At 43.3% G+C, this 18991-nt stretch overlaps 1 protein-coding gene across 2 annotated transcripts in view; it reads left to right on the forward strand.

Annotated features, from left to right (window-relative positions):
- PPP1R16B (protein phosphatase 1 regulatory subunit 16B) overlaps nt 1-18991 on the forward strand; it is a 124775-nt gene that overhangs the window by 34125 nt on the left and 71659 nt on the right. For both annotated transcript variants that reach the window (XM_063145485.1, XM_063145493.1), the window contains exon 2: nt 12890-13274. In XM_063145485.1, the coding sequence (XP_063001555.1) occupies nt 13028-13274 (247 nt within the window). In that variant the 5' untranslated portion in view covers nt 12890-13027. The remainder of the gene's footprint in view (nt 1-12889; nt 13275-18991) is intronic.

An 18991-nucleotide genomic window follows, 5' to 3' on the forward strand; every position in this document is an offset into this window, starting at 1 on the left:
AGCCATGGGGTTCCGCAGGGCTCTATTTTATCCCCTATGCTGTTTAACATATACATGAAGCCGCTGGGGGAGGTTATCCGGAGATGTGGACTGAGGTGTCATCAATATGCGGATGACACCCAGCTCTACCTTTCCTTTTCATCAAACCCAGGTGAGGCAGTGACTGTTCTGAACCAGTGCCTGGGCACGGTAATGGACTGGATGAGGGCTAACAAACTGAGACTCAATCCAGACAAGACGGAGGTACTGTTAGCGGGTGGTTCATTTGTCCGGCGAGGTGATGTTTGTCCTGTCCTGGACGGGGTTGCACTCTCCCTAAAGGATCGGGTCCGTAGTTTGGGGGTGCTCTTCGATCCAGAACTGTCACTTGAGGCACAGGTGAACTCAGTGGCAAAGAGCACCTTTTATCAGCTTAGGCTGATATACCAACTGCGCCCTTATCTGGACAGTGATAGCCTAGCTACAGTTATCCATGCTCTGATAACCTCTCGTTTGGATTACTGCAATGCGTTATACGTGGGGCTGCCTTTGAAAACGGTCCGGAAGCTTCAGCTGGTACAAAACAGGGCAGCCCGTTTACTAACAGGGACTGGCTGGCGAGATCACATTACGCCAGTCCTTTTACAACTTCATTGGCTGCCAGTCCAGGTCCGGGCCCGATTCAAAGTGCTGGTATTGACATTTAAAGCCCTAAACGGTTTGGGGCCAGGTTATTTGAAGGAACGCCTCCTCCCATATGTACCTACCCGGACCTTAAGATCATCTACAGGGGCCCTTCTCCGTGAGCCCCTGCCAAAGGAAGTGAGGCAGGTGGCTACTAGGAGGAGGGCTTTCTCCGCTGTGGCACCCCGGTTGTGGAATGAGCTCCCCAGAGAGGTCCGCCTGGCGCCTACACTGTACTCCTTTCGTCGCCAGCTGAAGACCTTTTTATTCACTCAGTATTTTAACACTTAATTTTAACTTAAATTTAAATTATACTGTTTTAACTCTGTATTTTAACCTTATATCAATTTTGCTGCGTGGTTTTATCCTGGTTGTGCTTTTTATATTGTATTTTGTATTTGTATTTTTAACTTGTTGGTTGTTTTATGATGATTTTAATTTTTGTGAACCGCCCAGAGAGCTTCGGCTATTGGGCGGTATAAAAATGTAATAAATAAATAAATAAATAAATAAAGATGTAGTCGTGGCCACCAATTTGGATGGCTTTAAAAGGGGGTTGGATAAATTCCTGGTGGAGGAGGCTATCAACAGCTACAAGCCCTGATGGTTGTGTGCTACCTGCAGTATCCAAGGCAGTAAGCCTTTATGCACCAATTGTTGGGGAATATGGGCAGGAGGGTGCTGTGGTACCATGTCCTGCTTCACTGGTCCCTGGTCGACAGCTGGTTGGCTACTGTGTGAATAGAGTGATGGACTACATGGACCTTCGGTCTGCTGTGGCATGAGACTGATTTTGGTTTTTAGTGTGGATAGCATCACACAGCAGCTGTTGTTCCAGCTCTTTCTTTGGGGCTTTCTGTCTCCCCCACACCTCCGAATCAACGTCAGATTTATTTATTTTTGACTTCACAGCCTTGTTCTTCCTCCGCCCTCTTGTTTTCCTGTCTTACCTTGTCATACTTTTTAGAATTGAAAAAGCAGGAATAGATTTCACCAGGCCAGGCATGTGCATGGTCAAAAAATTGGCTAATGACACGTTCAGAATTTGGAGTTTAATCAGGCTTTTATCTGAGCTGCTTCTTCTAAAAAGGTTATTTAGTGCTGATGGCATTTCTAAGCAATCTCTGAGCACTAGAAGTTACTATTTTATTTTATTTTAAAAAGAAGTTAATTGCCTAAACAATGAATTATTGGTTAATCAACGGTCATGTTTATTCACTTAGACACAAATGTCATTTGTATGTGTAGTGTTTTGATGAACATACAGGGAATTGTTGGGAAGAATGGTTAAGGTTGAGAGCACACGGGGGTCTTGTTCTCTGTGTTTGTCTTGTCCATCTTCTTCTCACGACTTTCCATCGCCCAAATTCTTTTTACTGATGGCCAGCAGAGTGTCTTAATCCAGCTTTGTCTGGTTCACCAACTATGACTGTTCCTGCACAGGAATAGGCTGGCTACAGTGATCCATGATCTGGGCAACTTCCCAATTGCATTGTATGTGGTCTGCCCTAGAAGACAACCCAGGAGCTTGAGCTCACACAAAATGGGTCTGCCAAAATTTTAACTGGTACAGCCAAATGAGACAACGTTACACCAGTTCTTGAAACAGTTGAATTGGCTATCTATTTGCATTCCAGATCCAATTCAAGGTTGTAGGGTTTATCTTTTAAATCCCTAACTGCCTTGGGGATGAAATATGTGAAGGAGCATCTCTCCCTAGACCAACCTGACCAAAGCTTTTCTCTGGGTTCCTTTGCCAGCAGAAGTGCATTGTGCAGAAACCACACAGAAGGCCTTCTCTGTGGTGGTACCCATCTCTGAAATGCCCTCCTCTTTGAAGCTTGATTGGCATTGATGCTACTATCGTTTTGAGATCTGGTTAAAATTTACTTATTTGCCTATGCGTTTTAAAAGTGTTATACTGGTATATGTTTAGCTTGCTCTACTGTTTTTCTGCTTTTAATTTGTTTTTATCATGAAGTTGTTTTATGGTTTTTATTCGATTCTAATTTATTTATTTATTTATTACATTTATATCTCACATTTTTTTCTCTTTATCCTCACAATAATCCTGTGAGATAGGTTAGGCTGAGAGTCTGTGACTGTTCCAAAGCCACCCAGTGAGCTTCATGGCCAAGTGGAACCCAAATCTCTTTAGTCCCAGTCCAACAATCTAACCACTACACCATATTGGTTCTTAGATTGTGGTGTCTTTTGTTTTGATGCCTCTTGTGTACTGCCCTGATATCATAGGATGGAGAGCAGGCTCAATAATAAGTTTAATAAAAAGAACATAACTTTTTCCAACGGACTAGCTCCAACCCTGGGCGATCGTTTGCTCTTTGGCTTTATTGTCTAATTGTATCTAGGGTTGGGACCATAAATTGTTAGTGGAAGGTGCCAGTAGTGTAACACAGAAGCAAATCCTAAATCGTTCAATGAGAGTTAAGTCCACATCAGTGTGCATAGGATAACAGCCTTTCAGACCAACCCTACATATGTCTTCTGAGAAGTAAGTCCTATTAGTCATGGGGTAAATGAGCAGAGGATTGCAACCTCAGATTGACTTGCCCAGAGAACTAGTGACGGCCACAAGCCAGCGCTATGCCTGTAGTGTAATACAGTATAAAGCATTGGGGATAGGGAGGGAATTGGCAACATGGGTCCCTGGTCAGTTAAAATTTACACAGCAAGTTTATTATTATTTTGTTTTGCTCCGTGTACTAAACTTTAAGGCTCTCCCTTTCTATGGTTTTATCTTTAAAATGTGCTTGGCTTAGATAGCCCTGCAAATAGAGGACAGCTTCAACTATAGAACTGCTGTCTGTGAAGTAGGCTACATGGCTGCCCTTGGGAAAAGGCAGGGGGAGAAGTGGAGTGTGGAAAGATGCTGGAATCCCCCACTTTTTTTTACAGTCTGAAGTCTTCAGGACAAATGATTTAATACTGCTAACAGACAAATGAACACTAGATACATCTGAGCAGTCAGTACCTGCCAGCATGGGCGAAAGATATACCGAGAAGAAAATCAAAATGCATTGGGTAATATTTCAGGATGCAGGTTAGCGTGCTGGAGATACAAGGGCTACTTTTCACTCACATGTTAGCAGAAGCTGTGTATTGAACTTTTGTTAGCAGAGGAAATATAGAAATGCTTGTCATCTCCTCCCACCCCACCCTCCTTAGCAGTTCTGGATTTTTGAATGAGTTTTTGCAAAACCTACAGCCCAACTGTCATAAAATGGCTTCTCTCCCCCACCCACCCCCCACCCCGCCATGCCACTTCTCTTCTCTCTCTCTCTTGTTTGCTTTGGCTGCAGAGGTAGATATTCTCCTTTCCACACTTCTGCTTGTGCATCACGGCTTGCAGGGTGTTCTCAGCACATCTCAAGAAACGGAAGTGCTGAGCTCATGGAAACAGATCTGGGCTCGTAGAGAAGAGCAACACTCTCCTTAGAGAGAGAGAGAGAGAGAGAGAGAGGCAGGCGGGGGCGGGGTGTCGAGAGGTCGAGGGAAAGAGAGAGTGCATAGATGCAGTGCCTTGTGAACTACTGTGGCCTCTGCTGCTTCACAGGTAAGTGAACATCGTGGCTGTGCTATAATTAGACTGACCAGTTTGTGCAAAAAAGCGAAACCGGCAAGTGTATTTTTGTTAATACTGGGAAGGAAACTAGGTCATTTTTCAAATGGACAGCCTGTGCGGCAGAACGGAGACCTGCACGGGGTTTCTGAACTGTGTCATGTGCTAATTAATAAGTTGCACCAAAGTTGCAAAGAAGCTGGCCAGTTGCCCTTCCCTCAGAGTTTGCGTGCAGATTATGTGCTTATAAACGCTGCCTCCACCCGGCCCTTCCTGGCTGCTGCATTTGCTCCTAGGAAACTATAAGCAGTGCCATCGGTGGATCATTTGTAGCGAAGCGAAGAGGTCGCTTGCTGGTAGCAAGTTGCTGTTCATATGACAATGGCTATTTTGGGTACGTGCCTGGGTGAGCGCACAGGGCTGCCGATTTGGTTGAGTGCCTTTGCTTTTGCCTTCGTCTCCACCTTGGTATGGCTTCCTTAGCAGGTGAGCGGTGGCTGCAGAGAACAGCTTTGGTGCTGGCTGTCTAATGTGCATACGCATGCATGCACACACAGAGGAAGCTGCCTCAGACTAAGTCAGACCATTGTTCCTTCTAGCTCGGTATTGTCGACACTGACTGGCAGCAGCTTTCCAACATTTCATCTTTTTTTTCCCCCTGAACTTCCTAGAGATGCCAGGAAGTAAACCTGGGACCTTCTGCACATGCCCCCGCCATAACATTTATTTATTTTATAGGAATAAATTTATTTATTTATAGGCAGCTGCTTTATTACCAAGTCAGACCATCCATCCATCCTTTTTACCCAGTATAGTCTCCTCTGGCTGGGAGCAGATGTCCAAGGTTTCAGGCAAGTGGACATTCCCATCACTTGCTATCTGCAACCTGGAACCCATGAAGGTATCACTGATCTAGGCCGGATCTACAGTATTGCTTTAAAGTGCTTTATAACAGTTTTATAGCGCTTTAAAGCAGTAGTGTAGATCCGGCCCCAGTCTAGTTTATAGTTGTCCAGACATTCTTGGAGGTGTCTGGGCTGTTGCATCCTAGTGCCTATTTCCTCTTGTTACCTAATGAAAAATGTGGTCAAACTCTGTTCAGATGTCATTCTATTGGGTAGAATGGACTGGAAGAAAATATTGAAATACATTTTTATTTTTATTTCCATTGGTTTAGTACCAAAGGCCAAACAACAACAGGGAAATGGTGGCAATTGTGTTTGGCCGTCATGCACTGCCCCACTTTTTTTGTTTTTGCAATTCACAATTTCACAAAGTACGATCTGGTAATTGTAAAATGAAGAAGAAAAATACCACCCATAATTTTTAGGATATTTTCTCATGTACTAGAAAGAGCTAGTGCTTGAGTTTGTTCATTTTTTTCTTCCTCCCTCCCAATGCCTTTTCCTTTTGTGCCAAAAAAAGTTGCCCACTCCTGCACTTGACCTTTTGGCACATACCACCATGTTCTACGTTTTTTTTAATGGCATTTTAAAATATTTTTAGACTGAAATATATCAGGTGATCAGGCTACAGTACTGGCTGTAGCAAAGCTAGCTTCACATCCATGTATCTCTTTCTTTCTTGTGTTCCAAAACTTTCTGAACTGTCTGAGCCCAGTAATGTAAAAAGCCTGCAGTGCTTACCCAGATGTTGATCAATAACTATTTAATGATTAGTTATGCTGGAAAATATGATGTGTGTGTTGGATAGGGTGACCACCTGTCAGGATTTCCCCAGATTTGTCTGGGTTTTTGTTCTATCCTGCATGTTAAGGGGGGATTTTCTGTAATTTCCTATAATGTCTGGGAATGACACGCTTTCCCCTTTAGCATGGCGGGGGGAATGATGTGCTTTCTGGAGGCACGTCACTCTCCCCACTGCTCCAATTGGGGCTTTAATGAGGAAAGCATGCCATTCCTGGACATTATAGAAAAGGACTCAATTGCAGCAGTTGGGGGCGGTGGCAGGAATGATATGCTTTCTGGGGCCTTCAGAAAGAAAGTCATCCCCCTCTCCACCATGCTAATGCTGGTTGCCATTAACGTGGCAAGGGGAAATGACACGCTTTTGGGATGTTCTGGAAAGTGTGCTTTCCTGCCTGCCCCCCAGTTGTCCTCTTCTTTGGTTTCCCAAATATGGTCAACCTAATGTTGGACCTTTTTATTGTCGCTAGTCATAGTAGTCTGGTAAACATCTGAATTAGTAAAAAGTTACAAGGGCAGGAAGTGAGAGTTGCTATATTGCATGGCATTTCCAGGCTCTTATCGAGTTTATGCTATTGTTAGAGTCAAAGTACAAGTAGCCTTAATTGCATAGAATTTAAGGGGGGCAAGTTGGGGTGCTCTGGGGGCCACATCCCTGCTGCCATGTGCTGTTGAATTTTGGGGGCAGCACCAGCATCAAAACAATTGGCAGGTAGCATTAGGTAAGGAAGCATTAGGTAAAGAAGCACCTAATGCTTCTTTAATTCATATCTTTTGGCAATGCCTAGTAGTTGACCCCTTTTGGGAAGAGGTCATCATAAGGATAAACTTTGTACTGAAAGAATCTTTAATATGGAAAGATGTGCGCGTCCTCCTAAACTATCTACTGGCTTCTTGGAAGTTAACACATGGTCAGCGAAAATGGATTTTCAGAGCCCATGACAGCTAAAAGACTTAAACTATCACATTGGAAGGATAAATGCTCACCTCCCATAATGCAATGGATTGAAGTCTTAACAATGCTATTTGAACGGGTGTTATATAGGCGAGACTTGCGAGTGGATAAATACATGGTTTTCTTGAAACCTATGCATAACTCTCTCCTGTCCTTTTTAAAATAAATAAATAAATGATTATATTCCTATATGAACAAAAAACCACCACAGCTACACAATATATTTCTTTAATGTTTATTCATGCTGAAAAATTTGCATTTTATGGACCCCTGTTGTGTCCTCAAAACGAAAAAGAAATCCCATGCAAATCTCATCCAGAAGGTGGACAGAAGTTGTTCCAGCCTTTCACAGGAAACATTGTTAAAGGGACAATTCTGATCATTTGGGCATTTAATTTAAACCCGTAATTACTGTCTTCCAACCCACACAAAGCTAGAATGGTTTGTCAAATGTAGCATCTCCCCTTCCAGCTGCAAGAGCACATGGGATGGGGTTTTTTTGCACGATGTTTAATTCTTGAGTCACTTGGCTATAATTGTGTGTGTATGTGAGAGAAATGATGATGATGATGATGATGATGATGATGATGATGATGTCATTTCTATGATTTTAGTGTTTTGGCTGTAAGCTGTTCTGAGATCTCGCTCTTTGGGCAGAAGAGGCAAGATAGAAATTATTTTATAAGTACTGCAAGGTGGAGGATGGGAAGAACGTAACAGAAAATATGGTTCAATGGTTTCAGATTCCTGATTTCAGTTAGCAGACATAATTGTGTAATGTGAAATGAAGTATAAAAAAGGGAATATGCTGTGTGTGTGTTTGTTTTTTATCAGGAAAAAAAGCCCAAACATAGTTAGGGTAATAACTTTATTAGAGTTGACTAAAATGTCACAAGTCATAAGCAAGCATTGGCATTCTCTAGTCCAGTATCAGAGGCAGTAAGCCTATGTACACCACACGTTGGGGACATGGGCTGGAGGACACTGTTGCACCCATGTCCTGCTTGTGGGTTCTTGGTCGACAGCTGGTTGGTCACTGTGTGAACAGAGTGCTGGACTAGATGGACCCTTGGTCTGATCCAGCAGGGCTCTTCTTATGTTCTTAGATTTTTTCATGCTAGATGTTAAGCATTACACAAGGGAGGGGGATGCAAAGCAGAAAAAAAGGTTGAACATGATGTACAAATCCCAAAGTCTGCACTCTGAAATGGTCTTTAAGAAAAAGTATAGGAAATATTAACTCAACTAGGTTTGATCCACGATATCTCCAGGGTGGGCAGGAAAAAGAATCCTTTCTGAAACCCTGGATAGCCGTTGCCAGCCAGTGCCAGCAATACTGGGCTAGATGGACCAACGATCTGACTCCATGTAAGGCAATTTCTCTTTTTCTAATTGGATTAGCATTCAGTGGAATGGCTTGGAGGCGAGGTTAGGGCCGACGGAGAGAAAAGAGTTATGTGCATAGTAAAGGAGGCAGTTGAGTGCTTGTTGGCTGCATACCACAAGACACCCTTTTTTTTCAGTAGTGCTCACATGAAAAATGTACTCCGGTGCTGTGGGAAAGCAGAAGAATGTACTCTTGGCCTGCTTTGCATAAGTCATCCTAGCAGACATCCTGGTTTGAAAGGGGTGTTTGCCATGAAAGTTCTAATCATCTTTCCTTGTGGCTCTTTCCCTCCTCCACCTGTGTTGCTCTGAGTAGGAGTTGAACTCTTCAGATTTCCACCTCTGCCTTTGCTTCCAGGCATATCTATCCCCCCTCATCCAGAGACTGTCTCAGCATCGTCTAATTTCCCCCCCTATGTGTCTCTTTTTAGCATGGATGTTTCACTCTGTTTAGTAGAGTGTTGGGTGAGTCAGAAATGCTCTCATTAAAATTAAATTAAATACTTTTTGACTTGCCTTCTGAAGGATGAAGCATTCTTCTAGTTGCAGAACATTTAGGGGAAGAGATGGGGCAAGCTACTGTGTCCTACTGCCCTTGCTTCTCCTGCTCCAGCTGTGCATGTTCTACATCTGTGCCTCAATTATATTAAATCAGAGATTCCAAGTATGAAGCAGGATGCCTTGTTTTATTCCCCCGTGTTAAACAGTTTGCTACTATGCCCTAAAAACAAAGCTTGTCAAGTTTAATCATGGTTAGCAGTAAATGGATGGGCTCATAGTCGGCAAAAAATAATATTTAGGCTGCAATCCTATGTGCAACAAGTTGGGAATAAATCACATTGATTTCAGCGGAGTTTCAAAATAATTCCCAAGTTCTTGAGTTAGATTCTTAAATGAGCAACATGACTCCTTTTCTAACTCTACTCAGGAGCATTTCCTCAAAATTCTTACTTCATAAGTAAGAATCCCTCTGCTCATTCCACACCTCTCAGTCTCATCCTTACCAGCCATTTCCAGAGGAACACACTTTGTAGAAAGAAGAAAAGAATGAATCTTAACCCTACTGCAAGGTCTTTCATGTCCCTTTACTGTGGCCCCCTCTATGGACCACAGTAAACGATTTAAGAATGTCAATGAGACTAGATTATTATTGATATTGCTTCAGCTATCATACACCTGGAAAGAAGGGGCAAGAAGAAGCCCCAGTCACTGGATAAATTTCCCACATGAGGGAATTGTTCAGATTCAACAAGTCTGTAGAATTGCTTCACCTCAGTTGTTGATCCAGGATCCATATCTTTAAAGCTGGTGTAGGCAACCTGTGGTCCTATAATTGTTTTTGGGCTGCAACCAGCATGGACAATAGTCAAGGATAATGTGAGTCTAATAGCATTTGGAGCATCACAGGTTATCTACCCTCACATTAGAGTATCATCCTTTGACGTGACGGGGTCAGCTATACAGAGTTGAAGATCTAAGGTTGCCTGCTCTTTTTTCTGGCAGAGCTCCTGTGCCTTTGACAGCTGCTTGACTTGCAGACATGGTGGTGATGGGCAAAGCTTTCCTGGCTACGTTTCTGGCAACTGTTAAGGCCCACCAGGAAAAAGAAAAGAAAGTAAGACCCTATGAAGATGCATAGAGTTGATTTTCACTACATGTAGATAATTTAGAAATGAGATATATTCCCATTTTCAGCAAGGTGTGAATATTCAGGAACTTGCCCTTGAAAAGTCATTCTTACACTTGGTCCAATGTATGTGCTTTCATGTTGTGCAGGCAAGCACAACACCTGGCTGCCATGGGTCTTTTCATGAGATCTGCACCTTCCATTCCAACCAGGTGCCCATCAGGTATGAAAAACCAATGTGATAAGCCATACCTCTGTGGCTGTATTTTTCACATGCAACCCCTAGCCATGTGGGATTACGCCATGGAGAAGCAGCTCCCACCATAGTGCTGTTCTACAGAAACAGAAAAAGCTCTGTACTTGGTCTAAAGTTGTCATGTGCAACTAAGCCAATCTGAAAGTGTTACTGCACATGGCTTGTGTGAAACTGGAACTGTTCTTTGTGACTAGTGTAAGAACAAGAGTGACCTAATTAATGCTAAATTCTAAGGAAGACCTTTTCAGAAAATTCAATCTATGGCACAAAATTTCCTGTTAAAACTATGACATTATAATGTTCCATTGCACAGTGATTTGTTGTTGTTGTTGTTGAAAACAAAAGTATTTGTTTTCATTTGCTTTATGATGACCTGTTTCTTTTCCACTGCATGTAAGTTTCAATAGAATAAAAATCTATTTGCCATAACTGATATCTCTCTGCATTTAAGTTGACTAACTTGATTGCCTTTATTTACACTGTCTGAACAAGGCTATCAGAAATTATATTTGGTGGTGGTGGTGGGAAATAATTCGGATTTACAGCCCAGTAGAATCTGCTGAAGATTCAGAAAGCAGAAGTGACCTTGGTCGCTGTCCTGTCCCATTTCATAATTCCTTGTCTTGTCCTCCTTTGCTAACCTCCTTTCATTTAATGACTCTAATCCAGAGGTGGGTGGACTTCAAGCTTGTGGGAACTACTGTTGTTTTTTAAAAATAAAAACCCTGAGATCCAGCAACAGGAGATTAGTGCAAAGATATACACATAGAAGTACCAGAACTGAATGCTGCTCACAGTCCTTCTGCTACAGTCCTTCTTCCAATTACCTGCTGCAGCCTATGAGCTATATATCTGAGTTATTGCAGGTCACGTATTGTAACACAAAACTCTAAAACGGGCCAGTACAGCTGGACAAAGACCTAGTCAAAGGCCACCAGTGTTCTTTGACATTCATACTTTACCTTTGAAGAACACTAAAGCTGAGAGAAAAGAGATTAGCACAAGGCCAGCCATTTTGTTACTTATAGTTTGGCTTGCTATTGTTTAAACTGCCTGGATCTACTGGTAGATTCTGATCTACCTTCTGCCCATCTCTGGGTTACACTGACTGGTAAGAGTTGTCCAGGTTTGCAAAGAGGCCGTATCTTGAACCTTGGTCCTTCTTAATGCAAAGCTACAGCCCTTTCCCAATAGAGTAGAGCAGTGTTCTTAGATGAAGTGAACATCTGTGTTTCGTTTTTTTAGGTAGAAATTTTAGTGCTTGTTCATACAATCAAAATTTAGGGCGTTACTAGACGAGGCCTTAGCGCGCCTTCTGACCCGGTTTCCCTGCTGTGCGTCAAGATGACGCACAGGGGAATCCGGCGGCAGGCCGCGCTGAGGCCTGGTCTAACGCGCCATAAGCGAATGCGCTTATGGCGCGCCTTTTCCCCAGCTCCGGCCTCAGTCCGGGGCTGGGGGAAGTCTAGTGACTTCCGAGGCTTTTCGCGGCTCCTCGCTTACTCGCGAGGAGCTGCGAAAAGCCACGGACCTGGCACAGCGCTCATACGAGCGCTGTGCCCATCGGCCGGGGGGGGAAGAGAGGGGAGGGGGAAGGATGGCAGGGTGGGTGGCAAGGGGTGAGGGCGGGTGAGATCACGCCGCGCCGCCGCCGCCCGAGCAAGCAGCCGAGCGGCGCTTGCCCGGGCAATGCCGCCCCATGCCAGGCATTGCCCGGGCAAGCGCCGCTCGCCTGCTTGCGGCGTGATCTCACTCGCCCTCACCCCTTGCCACCCACCCTGCCATCCTCCCCCCCCCCCCCCCGGTAAAAAGCAAAAAAAAAAAAATAATAATAAAAAAAATGGCGGATGCCGCAGGGATCCGACGTCCCTGCGCGTCTGACGTCTGGAACCCTGGGTGAGGCGCGCTAACGTTAGCGCGCCTCGGCCCCGCCTCCCTGCCGGCATAAGCCGGCAGATCTAGCAAAGGCCTTAGTGGGTTGATATTCTGGGATACTAGATCCAGCACTTCTGTCTGTAAGATCAAAGAATCCCAAGTTTTGTGTAATTCAGGGCCCTCTGAGTATATTGTTCATATGCAATAATTGTGTATATTTTATTAATCTGTAAACCTCACCCATCAGTAGTACCAATCATCTACATTATCATTTATTTTGTCATAAATCAAAGTGATTTGTAATCCCTGACACGGCCAGGTTCATGGAACCATTTTTAATTCCAATTTCAGTTTTAATGCATAAAGAAACAAAACATGACAAGTGAGTTCGGTGGGTTTTGTGGTTGTGTTCTTTGTTATGACCTCAGGTTTTGACAAATTAATGGATGAATGGATGGATCTATACAAAAAAGAGGTAGAAAATTAGTTTAGGGTTTATTAGCTTAGGGTTTATTGTCCTAGGATAACTGAGCATGTAAAAGAAATCTTGTAGAGTTCTTCAGTGTACATCTAATTTCAGTCTGTTTAGATAAGATACAAAGGGCTGACTGACTATCTGACTGTATAAGTATTTGGAGAGATAGCTGTTGGGGGAAATGTTTTTCTTGTTGTAATTATTTGTTACAGAAGAAGTGAAAAAATAGTACCTAAAATAATTTAGAATCTAGCAGTTTTGGAAAATGCTATTTTGTATTTGGTCGTTGTTGTTGTTTTGGCCTAGCACAAGATACACATAGTTATTTTTCTGGTTCTCTCTCTCTCTCTCTCTCTCTCTCTCCAGGATTCCACTATGTGCTCTTCAGACTCTAGGAAGTGCTGGTGGCCACGGTGCAGCCACATAATGTTCTCTTAGTGACAGACAACGGTCGCCAGGTGCCAGGCACAAGTGTGGCTGACCTATCAACGATTTACAGAAGCAATGGACACCCACATGGACTTGTTGACAGAGCTCCAACTGCTAGATAAGGTCCCCACGCTAGAGCGGCTCCGGGCAGCTCAGAAACGCAGGGCTCAGCAGCTGAAGAAGTGGGCACAGTACGAGAAGGAGATGCAGCACAAGAAGAGGAAACATGAGAAAAAGAGGAATGTTGTCAGCCGCAAGAAGGTTTCTTTTGAGGCCAGTGTTGCACTACTGGAAGCTTCATTAAGGAATGACGTTGAGGAAGGTAAGAGATGCTGAAAGTTCTGGTATCACATACATCAATTTTCCCCATCTTGGTGCTCTCCAGATGTGTTGGCACCACAACTCCCATAATTCACAGCCAGCACACCATGCTGGCTGGGAATTATGGGAGTTGTGGTCCCAACACATCTGGACAGTGCCAGGTTGGGAAAGGCCATCATACATCTTCCTTCTGTGTGACTGAAAATAGAATGTAAGCACCAATCAGTGTTCAGGGCCATCACTGGTTGGAGTGTTAAAGACAGATTTTGTAGGGCTATGCAAATCCATCAGGATCGCTCACTCCCTGATGTGATCCAGGATACTCCAGTCACTGGAGGGGTCCTCGTGTGTTCCACAGGCGCTGCTCAGCTTCCTGCTTCGGCTCTTGGGGGAAGCAGACAGCTGTGGGGCGCCTGTGGAACACCACAGGACCCTTCCAGGGACTGGAGTATCTTGGATTGTGTCAGGGAGTGGGCGATCACGACGGAGTGCAGCTGATTGTGGTGGTGAGCGAACGATCACGCTTGTGAGCAGGTGATCACAGCGGCGGCAGCAGGGAAGACAAGAATGCCCCCTGTCCCTGTTCTCCAGTAGGTTCAGCCCTCTCAGGCACTGCATGCTGGGAGTTGTAGACTGTTCCTCCTTTATGGAGGCCTAGGGCTCTGTGAATTAAAATGGTGGATCCCTCATGAAATGGCAGATCTGTCATGAAATGGCCGTTCGGTTTCAATTTTTCCAATCTGACACCTGGATTTGCACAGCCCTAAGGATTTGTCCCTGAAGCCACGACTACCACATCTATACAGTTTTGAGCAGTTATGTTGAGTTCTTTTGAATTAATATTCAGATAGTATTACGGCTCCCACATCTTCTCTTTTTATGCTGGGCCTCATTCTACTGCTCTCTGTGCTAGGTGTATTGTTTCTACTTTTAGACTCGTCGGGTTTGAAGCTTGGGGGACTCAGCTCTATATGTGGAAGCACAAGTGATGGAGGTGGCTAGGAATTGGCTTCAAACAGTTTAGTTTAGTATGCCAGGTGTGACCCTATTAGGGAAAGGCAGATCTGGCCTCAGTTACCCATGCACTAGCAGCATCAAGGCTAGACTCCTGTCATGCTCTGAATGTGGGGCTGCTTTGAAGACTGTTTGGAAACTTCAGGTGGTGGAAAATGCTTCTTTTCAGGTGTTGGAAGGGGGTTAAATAGTCAATGATGGGTTAAATAGTCAACAAGTTGTTTGTTGTGTTGTCTGTCAGGACTTTTTCACATTTTTGGCTGAAATAACTAACGCAAATAACCTACGCTGTGCAGAGTTGATTATTTGGACAACTGTTGCTTATCATGTTGTCTGTCAGGAACAGTTTACTATTTTGTTGCACACAGTTGGTTATTTTCAGTGACTATGGAGTACCTTGGCAAGAGTGACCAAAGTGGTGGCGGCTGCTTTATTCCAGCCAGCAGAACTCACAATGGCTGATGGGATGCCAGCGGGAGGACTGTGTGGGGAGAGGTCAGGGGATGTGTCAATCAAACACACTGTTGACTAATAGTCAATTTGACACTGGCCTTGATCTACACCACGTTTGATTATAATCATTTATTTATTTATTTATTTATTACATTTTTATATCATCCAATAGCTGAAGCTCTATGTCGTGTGGGGGAGTACCCTCTTGTCATCATGTCGTGTGGGGAGTACCCTCTTAATAATCAACCATGGAGTTGACTGTTAACCCACCATTGACTATTGTGTTGTCCGAATGCAGCCTTTATCTGATTCAATATAAGACAACATCCTATATACTTAAAGCAATATTTTAATTTGAGAGCTCTGGCTATTGGGCGGTATAGAAATGTAATAAATAAATAAATAATTCCTGTTCAAGTTGATCATCTGAGGAGAATTCTGCATACCTGTGAGTTGTTGGATTTTGCCTAAAGCGAAATTCATAGTGAATCTGGAGGTTTCTTCTCAGGCAAAATATCTGAGGAATGTTGAAGCAAGTAAAAAAAAAAAAAAGGATGAAATTGGTTGGGGTGGGGTAGGGGTAGAGGAAGGTTCACATATCCCTAATCTGTCTCTTGAGAACCAAATTTTGTTGTTTGGTCTGGATAAATATCAGTTATGAATATGGACATTTTACCTGAAGTTTAAAATTAGTTCCATTTTTAAGATTCCTCTATTACAATGCCCCTATTAATTTGTTCCATATTTGGCCAAATATAAATTTGTGTGTGTGTGTGTGTGTGTGTGTGTGTAAGAAAATTAGAAGGACTAACTATAAATGTCCTGTAAAAACAAACAAATTAAAACATATATCTCAAGGAGGAAGGGAGGTGCCCTGATTCTTATTAGCGAATCACAATCTAGCTGAAAGAGTCTTTTCAGGCTTTACGTGGAGCAGAAAGTTCCCACCAACACTCAGTTGAACCCGTTCAACGCAATTAGTGAGAGTTCTGCACTGATCTTGAAGCCAGGAACGGTACGAGGTAACACCTACAGATGGCCTAACAGGTACATGCAGGTCCAGCCTTACAGAATTGAAGTTTTACAGGCTTCTAAGACAAGGGGGGGGAAAAAGGATTTCTTGACAATATAATAGAATTTATACAAAATGTTCCCTTTTATTACTGGGCTGTTCAGCTGAAATAGATTTCTGATTGTTTCCATCAGTCGGAATGTGATTTGGATGTAGTTTAGACCACGACAGAAAATACAGCTGGACCCATTAGAAGCATTAGTATAGCATGAAAGGAAATATCGTGTAGATCGGAATTATACAACAAATTGCTTAGAAGCTGAGAGGAAGATGAAAGTAGGATTAGCCCAGATATTTCCCCACTTGGCTTTGTCATTAGGCATAAATTGTTCAACTAGGACAAGACAACAGGACCCTATGGTGTAATCTGATCTCAAGATGTAAAGATTGGATTGTTGGAGGAAAGATGATATCATCTAAATGATGTAGTAAACAGAACGAGGGAAGGAAAGGCCTTTTATTTTTTCCTCATTCACGCACATTTGACATTTTTTATATCAAATGTTTGGAAGCAGCTTTAAAAGTCAATGCAAGCCAAATAACTATCAGGATATTACATCTGAAGGCCTTTAAAAGAATATAATGATGAGTTTGGTCTTGAATAACAAAGAAAATCATTAGAGAATAATGGGGAAAGATTTGTAATTGATATGTACGTCTGGAAATGTTACAATTTGTTGTTGAGATCTGAAAGAGCTTTCTTTATACAATAAACACAAAAGCTGCCCTGGGTTCCTTGCAAGAGGAAAAAGGGGGAATAAATGTAATCATAAAAAAAGAATACTTCTCTATTGATGTTATCTTAATCATATGGACTAAATGGAACCATGCATGTTAATTTCCAGGACTCAGTAGATACAGGGGTAGCCCAAGACACATAGGTTCTTAAAGGCCAAAGTAGACTTCCCCTTCATGTGTAGACTGCAGGAATGTATCTTATGTGCGTGTGGAGGAGGGGGAGAAGGGTTCTTTTTTCGGAACAGAGTGCATGGATAGGGGGCTTATTTTTTCTCTTCCCATTGTGATGGGAGTAACCCCCCATCTCCTGCATAGCTAAAAAGGTAGATGAAAGGTCCCCATTGGCATCAGTAAGTGTTCTAGGTGCACAAGGTGGGGGTATCTTATTCCAATCTTCTGTTAAACCCCTCTGAAACTGTTCTCTTTCTTGGAATGCAGTAGAGGCTGCATATTTTGATTGGTGGGCAACTGCCATCAGAGGTGTTCCAAGGACCTGACTGTAGATTTTGAGGTACACTTCACCTGGTGGCAACAGAGAGAGCTCCCTGCATCTCCTGGTGGCAACAGAGAGAGTTCATGGGGACCAACTGCCATGAGGCTCCTCCCCTTCCTGAACTGTTGGAAGCTGTTCCACCTTGTCCTTGTGTAAATAGTATGAAAACATTAGCAGTTGAATGTGTTTGCTTTCTTCCCTCCTTGTCAGGATCAAGTCTGTTCTCCCTAGTGTGGATAAAGGGGTTTCAGGAGGTCAATCAAACTCAGCATCTAGAGGAGGACGAGGAGGACTAGAAATTTACCAGCCAAGACAGGAAGCAAAGGAGGGGATCCTCCAAGACTCTTCAGGAGTCAAGGAGGAATCTTCCCAGGAGGTTATCAGAGAGAATGCCAATGACTCAGAGCCCATCCTCCCCCAGTCCCTGGGAACTCAGCCTCTGTCAGAGGGAGAAACGACTTCGAAATTGACAGATTCCAGAGTCTGCTGCAGGGTTAAGCAGGCGGAGTTGAGAGCAGGTGAAAAAAGACTTCTCCGGAAAGACACCCCCCACCCCCCGAGCTAAAGTAGCTCTTGGACTGTGTGTGAAACACTCCCTTTTACTTGAAAGGACAACCGCTTAGCTTCGTTATCCTAATTAAGCTTAGAGGAAAGCTCCTAGCATTCTACTCCCTTCACGTGTGAAGAGATGTTTATTTGCTGAATAAAGCTTTGTAGATTACACAGTAGATCTCTTTATTGTCCGACATCTCAGCAAGACAGCTTGAGATCATGACACTCCTCATTCCTTCCCCCCATTTGTATCATATTCCTCAGATTATAAGCTATTGCTGTAAAATGCAAACCTCCTTGAGTGCTTCAGAAGGAGCGTAGTTTATAAAAGTAGTAAACAACCACGGTAATTGTGTGGATAGTGTTGTTATACAGTCCAGTCACTAGGTGGCACTGGACCTATTTGTATCTGGGTGGAGTCAGGAGTTTCCTGTTCCTGCTCTCTTTTTGTGTCAAACACAATCAAGTTTTATTCTAGCTTCCTGACTAGTGTTTCCTCAGTGCCTTCTATGACAGTAATTTGTGTTGGAAGCTACATGCCACCCTTCACCCATGCCATATATTTCCTGACACCCTTCTAGCTGCAGTGTTTTTCAATAACAGATGATTTACCCATTTAACTTTAAGACATTGCTCAGTGAATGACTGAGTTGGTGTGTGTGTGTGTGTGTGTGTGTGTGTGTCCTACCATTAGGCACGTTGAAGCTGTCACATCAGGTATTGGAGGAGAGACCTGTGTGCAATGTGGCGTGCTCTGCTCCTCCTAAGTTAGCCTTCAGGTGCAGAGGAAGATGCTGTCTCATCATCAGTGCTGAAGACAGATTCATCTGCTGGTCCAGTCGGCTTTTGAACATGGAATGGGAAGGACGCCACCTTGTCCTTTGCCTCAGGCTACAAAATGTCTTAGGCTGCCCTTGTGTGTACATGGGAATTAAGCAGTGAACATAGCCGTTTGAGTCTGATGACCATGCATGATCATTAGAGCATTGTGATTAATTGTTGAACCTAAGGATGTATTATATAACCTAAGGATGTATTAATCCAGGAAATGCTGCAAGAGTATGTGGGAATGTTGACTGCTTTGACAGACTTTGTGCAAGATTTGTTTTTCCTTGGCAAAGAGAGAGAGAGAGAGAGAGAGAACAATGACACAGAGAGAATGCTATTTGGTATTTTTGATGCCACTTAGATTAGGGGTTCATTTGTCAAGGAAAAAAAAGGAAAAATCTGTTGAAGCCTGAGTATATCCTATTGCAAATGCTGCTGCTTATTGGTGTTGTATTCGTTACAGGCTTAGCTCCCATTGTTGTTGGCTGTGTGGAAGAAACAAAATAAGAATAATCCCTGCTTTAAAAATCTGTCAATCTAAACCCAAGATTGATAGGTAGGCATGACA

This window comes from Elgaria multicarinata, chromosome 1, assembly GCF_023053635.1.
Source record: "Elgaria multicarinata webbii isolate HBS135686 ecotype San Diego chromosome 1, rElgMul1.1.pri, whole genome shotgun sequence".
Lineage (NCBI taxonomy): Eukaryota > Metazoa > Chordata > Lepidosauria > Squamata > Anguidae > Elgaria > Elgaria multicarinata.